This window comes from Pyrus communis, chromosome 3 (assembly GCF_963583255.1).
Source record: "Pyrus communis chromosome 3, drPyrComm1.1, whole genome shotgun sequence".
Taxonomy (NCBI): Eukaryota; Viridiplantae; Streptophyta; class Magnoliopsida; order Rosales; family Rosaceae; genus Pyrus; species Pyrus communis.
Window position 1 is genome coordinate 17,027,960 of NC_084805.1, and position 8,199 is coordinate 17,036,158.

Sequence of the window (8,199 nt, forward strand, 5' to 3'; positions counted from 1 at the left end):
GATGTCAAATATGCATAGTGGCATTCCACCTAGGATTTTGACATCTCCTTTGGAGATCCTCTTATAACATCTCTAAAGGAGGTGTCAATTTTAAAACATCATAATGATATTTAATGACTTATGTGGCAATTTGACATTTTGAACAATTTTTTGCTCTACCTTATATGTTAAATAATAATGTTATTTTATAAATTTTTCATCTCCTTGTGAGGTCCAATTATTGAGACATCCATTCAAATACTTAGAATACACAACAATAGTTATTATATATTGCATCAAATCTATTAAAAAATTATTAAACAATTTTGTTTGTTGCAGTCAAAATTTGACGGATTGACTCAGAGCCATGTACAAATCTGAATGCTCAGTTGGAGAGAGCTTGTTGCTATTTTTTACTATTGTATGTCTATGTAGTATTCTTAACATCTCTTTTGAAGATGATCTTAGCATTTCTCCTTTGACATATTTGCTTGATCACACTTGATTAATATTAATAGTAGTTATCATTCGTAGGAAAATAAAAACATGTATGGGAATCTTATATGTATTTTATTTTAGCTTATGAATAGTGATTAGAACGAGAGAGACTACTTTCTCAAGAGATCTTGTTTTTGGGCAAACAAAAAGAAAAAGAAGATTTCTACACAACTTTACAAATTAAAAAGGAAAATTAATAAAGGTAGCCTCCTATATATGCATATGATATATTTTTTTTGGTAAGAAGTTTACAATATTTCATTCATTGATAAATGGGTATTACAAATACATATCATGAAGAACTCAGCCTAAAAGGGTCCTTGCAAACTAGATGTAAAATATTATAATAAAACATCACTAATCGCAAAGCAATTAGTAGACTTAAAGCACTCATCCAAGCTCACCCAAAACCACGCATTTACACAGATCAATAAAACTGTTAAACTTCGTGATACAGATAGATCATGTGAGAACAAAATTTCAAATCATTAATTGAGATAGGGAGTACGATGTATGTGGGTCGATCACATCACACAATCCCAAAACAACAAATGGAGTAGATCTAATAAATCAAACAACTCCACCATTCACACGTAGATCCAAAAGAGGTAACACACCAAAACGAAAATTAAAATCATGCACTATCCTATAGAGAGCAATTAAACTAGCAAACTCTCATACAGAGAGAAATCAAACCAAACTCCAGAACAATTCCTGAAAATTATTAAACAAAAACAAATATAACTTTTTGGCCTGCAGCTTGTACAATTATAAAAGATAACTTCTAATATGATCTAATTGTTTCCAAAATTAGGAGCATGATTCTCTCCCCTCCAATTCCCATCATCTTCCCTCCTCTCCTCTCACACTTTGCTTTTTGTCTCATTATCTCTACAAAAAGAAAATCGATATAAAATGTTAACGTGGCTTAACCGTAGCTGTTCAAGTAAGAGGAGAGGAAGTGGGAGAGAGTTTAGAAGGAGAGAGAATCCTCCTCCCCAAATTTATGAGTACTACTAAGATTTAATAGAAAGTTGGCATGCTAACCATCATGCATGTGTAAAGATAGGTTTGCATTTTACAATACAATTCACATAAGCAATGCCTTCTGGAAGCGCTTTGCTATGAAGTGTTGTTGAACCTGGCAACCTGCTAGGGTTTAATTGCTATTAAGTAGTGTTTAGTTCTTTCTGCTTTCCCTACACAACCTACCTATAATCAAATATTGATACACTCAATGCATCTACGACTGACAGTCACACACTCCTTTTTTTCATCCAACTCTTAAATGTAACCATAAAGGCCTGCACATTAACTCAAATTACCTAAAAAAACCACCAAACCTAAATTTAGCTTCCATGGAGGATATAAAGATAGAACCTAAAACCCTAAAAATAACTAAACAAAGATAGGGATAAAGACAAACAACCAACCGTCCAATATAATCGGAAACACAAATATAATTTTCTTACAAAAAATAAAAATAAAAAACTTGTAAGAAAATGAAAAGTAAAATAAAAGAAAGAAAGAGGTAGGAAAGATAAAACAAGAGGTGTACTCCTTTGACTATTTATTATACTGCAACTGCGACACGTGCCGATAGGACACTCTTACTTACTCCTTCCCTTCTGCGTAGCTTCCCATCCCTCGCACGTGCCAGTCCCTTCGCACGCGTACGCCAGCCCACTACCTATATAAACCCCCCTAAACACTCGCTCCACCATTCAAACAGACTCAACGGCAACCTACCAACAATTTTAAGTTCAAAAATTCAATCATTTTTGTGAGTTTCCCGTTTTGCCCACAAGCCTCTGTCCTCGCTGTCCTTTTCCTCTCGATCTCCTCCTCCGCTCGATCGCCGGCGGCGCATTTTAGCATCACCAGCCGCGTCAACACACCCGATGGACGTCCGAAGGCGATCGACGATGGACACACCTGCCACCAAGGCCAGAAGTGGGCCGATGAAAGTGAAAGTGGTGGACCACGAGAACGACGTCGTCGTCGTCGGGGCCAAGGCCTCCGACGCCCTCCCGCTGCCGCTGTACCTGACTAACGCTGTCTTCTTTACTCTCTTCTTCTCCGTCGTCTACTTCCTCCTCACTCGGTGGCGCGAGAAGATCAGGACCTCCACGCCGCTCCACGTCGTGGACCTCACCGAGATCGTCGCGATAGTCGCGTTCGTCGCCTCCTTCATCTACTTGCTCGGATTCTTCGGGATCGATTTCGTGCAGTCGCTCATTCTCCGCCCCAGCAACGACGTCTGGGCTGCCGAAGATGAGGAGGAGCACGAGCGCTTGATTTTGAAAGACGACGCACGGAAAGTGCCGTGTGGGGCAGGGCTCGACTGCAGCCCAATTCCCCAAATTGCCCCTGTTGCTGCCGCCCCCAAAGCTGTTGCACAGAAGGTGTTTGATAAAGAGGTAGTCCTCTCCACTCCCTGCGATTTCACCACCCAGCCGTTGACGGAGGAAGATGAGGAGGTGGTCAAGTCCGTCGTGGCGGGAACCATCCCTTCGTACTCTCTGGAGTCAAAGCTCGGAGATTGCAAGAGGGCGGCAGCTATCAGGCGCGAGGCGCTGCAGAGGATTACAGGGAAGTCTCTCACTGGTCTGCCATTGGAGGGTTTCGATTACGAGTCAATTTTGGGTCAGTGCTGCGAGATGCCAGTTGGGTACGTTCAGATTCCGGTTGGGATTGCCGGGCCTCTTATGCTCGACGGCAGAGAGTTCTCCGTGCCAATGGCCACCACCGAAGGTTGCTTGGTTGCCAGCACCAACCGTGGCTGCAAAGCTATCAACTTGTCCGGCGGAGCCACCAGTGTGTTGCTGAGAGATGGGATGACCAGAGCGCCTTGTGTGAGGTTCAACTCTGCTAAGAGAGCTGCCAAGTTGAAGTTCTACTTGGAAGACCCCAACAATTATGACACCTTGTCCACCGTTTTCAACAGGTAATTTGAACTTTTCTGTACTGATTTGTATGATTACCTTGATCGGTTTGTTTGATTAAAGCTTGAAGTTGTTGCTTTTTAATAATATTTTGGGTTTAAACTTTTAGTTAACTGGGTTTGGGTTTGATTCTTCAGGTCGAGCAGATTCGGTAGGCTTCAGACAATTAAGTGTGCCATTGCTGGGAAGAACTTGTACATGAGATTCACCTGCAGCACTGGTGATGCTATGGGAATGAACATGGTCTCCAAAGGTGTGCAAAACGTTTTGGATTTCCTCCAGAACGACTTCCCTGACATGGATGTGATTGGAATTTCGGGCAACTACTGCTCAGACAAGAAGCCTGCTGCAGTGAACTGGATCGAAGGCCGCGGCAAGTCAGTGGTCTGCGAGGCTGTGATCAAGGGCGATGTGGTGCAGAAGGTGTTGAAAACCAACGTGGCGTCCCTCTGTGAACTTAACATGCTCAAGAACCTTACTGGGTCTGCAATGGCTGGAGCTCTCGGTGGCTTCAATGCACATGCCAGCAACATCGTCTCTGCAATCTACATCGCCACCGGCCAAGACCCAGCTCAGAATGTGGAGAGTTCTCACTGCATTACCATGATGGAACCCATCAACGATGGAAAGGACCTTCACGTGTCTGTCACCATGCCTTCCATTGAGGTAAATTGATTGTCCCTTGATGTTTTTTTTACAGTGCTTGGAAATTGGAATCTTGGATTGTTCTTACATTGATGTATTTTGATGCTAGAGATGAAGTCTTACATTGGTGTTTGATTGTTCTGTCCAGGTTGGTACGGTTGGAGGTGGGACGCAGCTTGCATCGCAGTCAGCTTGCCTGAACCTGCTCGGAGTGAAGGGTGCTAACAGAGAGGCACCAGGATCAAATGCAAGATTGTTGGCCACTGTTGTGGCTGGTTCTGTTCTTGCTGGAGAGCTTTCTCTCATGTCTGCTATTTCAGCTGGACAGCTTGTGAAAAGTCACATGAAATACAACAGATCAAGCAAAGATGTCTCAGCTGTTGCATCCGCTTAAGAACTCGAAAGGCCCAACTTCACCGGCTTACAAAAGCCGAAAGTACGGCCGGAAAGATGTCGAAAGAATAATGGCGGCATGAATCAGTTATCGATTTGGCATGGGGAGGAAGAGGATCGAGAAATAATGAACAGAACAAACGTACAGCAGGGCTTAGGAAAGAAGGATTGTACTATTTGTATTCTTTTCTTTGTTTACTTTTTTTATTTCTGTGTTAATTTATGACTTTTCATGCCTTTGTATGAAAGAAATCGTGTAAATTATAATGAAAAGTTTTAGTGGCAATTATTAATTTACTCGAAAGCTCTTCAAATGCAAGTTCTTTTTCTTTTCATCTTTTTATTTAAACGTATGGTTGGTTTGGTATTGCTGTACTTTGAAAAAAAAACTGATTCTGCTCGGCTGTGAGAATAAGTGGTTATGAAATAAAGCAGCAAGAGTGTTTGGTAAACTTTTTTGTAAAAGTGCTTTTGAAAAAAAAAAAAACAGTATTATAGTGTTTGGTAAACTTTTATTTAAAACAGATGTGAAAAAAAACTGATTTTTCAAAGCTGAGTTTTGCAGCTTCTTGTTTTTGGCTTTTTTTCACCAAAAACTGTGAAAAAAAGCTGAAGCTGAATGTTTACCAAACACAAAAACAACTCTCAGTTTTTTTTTATATCAGCTTTTTTCAGAATCACCTCAGTACCAAACCAGGTCGTAATGTCTTGGGCCTATAATATAACGCTTTGTAATTTAAATTTTCACAAGATATTGAGTTATTTACCGATGCAACAAGTTTCTTTTTTATTTATGTGAAAAATTAAATTACCGATCCAACAACTTTACTGTAATGGCATCTAGAGGTGCATACGAGTTTCTCTTCTATTAATGTAATCTCTTTTATAATTGGGGTGTTATGTGCATTGTTATTTTCACGTGCTTAATTGTGAAACTTCAATGATTTCTTTCAGTGTTTGCTTGATTTCTCATGGGATCAACATCAATGACGATGATGCTTTCTGGTTGATTGTTATTAATGTTTTAAAAGGTGAAAACGAAGCTAAGGTGTTTCATGAATAAGGGCTTGTCTAGACGAAAGTTTTGAGGTGTCAACCAAAACCACAAGAGACCTAAAATTATTAATATAAATATTTTAGGAAATTGTTATCAACACTTCAAATATCTTATTCTAAACTCCTCACAAGTGTATTTTTCTTTTTAATTATAGAAAGTTTAGAGTGCAAAATGAAATTTTTATAGTGTCAATAACATTCTCTTATTTTATATATAATATAATCAACAATAGAGTCGAAATCAAACATTATAGAAAAATAATCAACCATCAAATAAAAATTTCTTCATTGTAGATGAGAAACCCTAACTTTAAAATAAATAATAAAAAAAAGTCGCATATGACACTTCAAACGCGTCTCGACCACATCTAAGTAAGTTTAAATCTACTCCCACTAAGCAAAGAATCCCCGCCTCAAAGGCCGGCTAGGCATGCCTCAGGGCTATTTTTAAAACATTGATTGTTATGTCTGTTTTTCTCTCCAACTTTAGGCTATCCACTATGCATGCAAGTTGATAACATTTTTTGTTCAAATACAGATGGCTTGTGAATATTTTTTATCTTTTCCTACTAACCTTTAAATTTTTTTTTTTAAAGTATTCATTTTCTTTTGTTGGTTTAGCACGCAGAGTACAGCAGCAAATTTTTTCAAGAACAAGGAGAGAGATTAGTGTGTTGAGAATTGTCCCACATTAATGAGGGACAAAGTTTGTTATGTGCTTATATGATCTTAGGCTACTCCCCATATTGCCAATTGGTTTTATGGTAAAACCTTAATTTCATCATGGTATCAGAGCGGGTTGTCCTCGTGTGAAGCCAAACGGCCACACAAACTCCATGTCACCCAGTTGTTGTCCACATGCAGGCTTGAAAATCCACCACACGTGCGGGGGCGTGTTGAGAATTGTCCCACATCGGTGAGGAACAAGGTTTGCTATGTGCTTATATGATATTGGGCTACTCCCCATATTGTCAATTGGTTTTATGATGGAACCTTAATTTCATCATAGTGTACCCTAATAATATTTAGGCAATCGATCATTCTAGATTGGCGGGGAAGCTCACATGTGTAGAGTCTTTGAGTGTCTTAGAAGTTCAGATCTTCAAAGTATAGTAAAGGAGAAATGTTAAGAAAACACTCTCAAAACGGAACTCTCTAAGATGTCGATTAAGAATCTGTTTATATGTTAACCATGCTTGCATCTATTTGCCTCCTTCATGTGTATGAACATGCTGAATAAAGAATCAAGTAACTAATTATAATTAGATTAGCAACAACTATCCCTACACAAGCGTGAGTAATTATTAGTTATTGACACACATGTTGGTCACTGCTTATTAACACTCAAAATGATTGTCAATTGTTGATGTATGACTGAACTCATATATACGACTATTCCTGCATCATTCTAACGACCATTTAGTGGTGCAATAAGATAGTTGTTGGGATAGTGGAAAATGTCAGCCGTGGCTGGCTGCTGCAGGCGAGTAAGTTGACTTGATCAAAGTCGGTTGGCTTGCCAATTTGGACCAAACCCTAATTGTAGTCTGTTTATGATGGCAGTAATCGGCAACCACCATTGAGGCATTGACTACAACTGCTACAGTAAGTTCCTTCACTATTTAAATAGTTAAAATATTTCGTTTTCAAATGTGCGTGGTGATGTTGCATTGCATTCCTTTGCTACTTGCTACGGCCAAGTAATGAGACAATAGGACTTAAATTGCAGTCTCAGTTTATGGCTGCATATAATTACACACACACACACACAGATGTGTGTGTGTCGACTGGTCTATTTTGATTTTATGGTAGTTGGTGAAGATTAAAAAAAAAAAAAATTCTGCATTTCATATCTCAATTAAAAAAACTTCTTGCATACAACAATGAGTATATATACAACGTACAGTATCTCTTGACAGGCTGATCACGTCTTCGTTATTGTACGCAAGAACTTCGTCTCCTCAAATATTTCATTTGCTTGCGAACTAGGTGTTTACTTGCATCAGCAGGAGCTTGCCACATGAAAACCTTTATCTGATTTGATATGCAATCTTATAGGTGGATCTTAAGATTTTTGTGCGCTTATTTTCTTCTAAGTGGACGCCCACAAACAATTATTATCACAAAATTTCAATAGCTTGTGATGAATCATTACCCATTTTACAGATATTGAAATTTCGAGGAATAATCAAAAGTGGATTGCATGATGAACAGCTTCCAGTATATTGACCCATGAAAGATATATTTCTACTGGTAAATCCTACATTCAACTCATTACAGTCAAGATTTACTTTTTATTTAAATAAAAGTGAGTGTGAACAAAAATACTCTTAAGTACGAGAGGCATCCTCCACAACTTACTAGGTTGGTGCCTTTTTGACTAAATAATTCGATCACGTGATAAGTGAGACACTCATAATGGTGATGAAGTGAATGAGGCTCTTGGCAGCACCGAAAACAGAACAAACATGGTGAAGCTTGAATGCATGGGTGAATAATGATGATAAATGACTGAACATACGAGGAAGACGACAGATGGAATGAATCACAATTCACATGGCCTTGCTTTCTCCATGTTTCTCTGTGTCGTATGCCATCAATTGGATTATCTTCCATCTTTGATAACTCTATTAAACTAATTAATTAATGTGCAATTCGATTCATGCTTATCTGTATAATTAAT

General features: G+C 38.9%; 1 protein-coding gene across 1 annotated transcript; it reads left to right on the forward strand.

Annotated features, from left to right (window-relative positions):
* Nucleotides 1-2,221: 2,221 nt before the first annotated feature.
* Nucleotides 2,222-4,757, forward strand: LOC137727986 (3-hydroxy-3-methylglutaryl-coenzyme A reductase 1-like). Its single transcript, XM_068466852.1, has 3 exons — nt 2,222-3,424; nt 3,560-4,088; nt 4,216-4,757. Exons 1-3 carry the CDS (start codon nt 2,379-2,381, stop codon nt 4,459-4,461), a joined length of 1,821 nt encoding a protein of 606 aa, XP_068322953.1. The 5' UTR covers nt 2,222-2,378; the 3' UTR covers nt 4,462-4,757.
* The last annotated feature ends 3,442 nt before the right edge of the window (nt 4,758-8,199 follow it).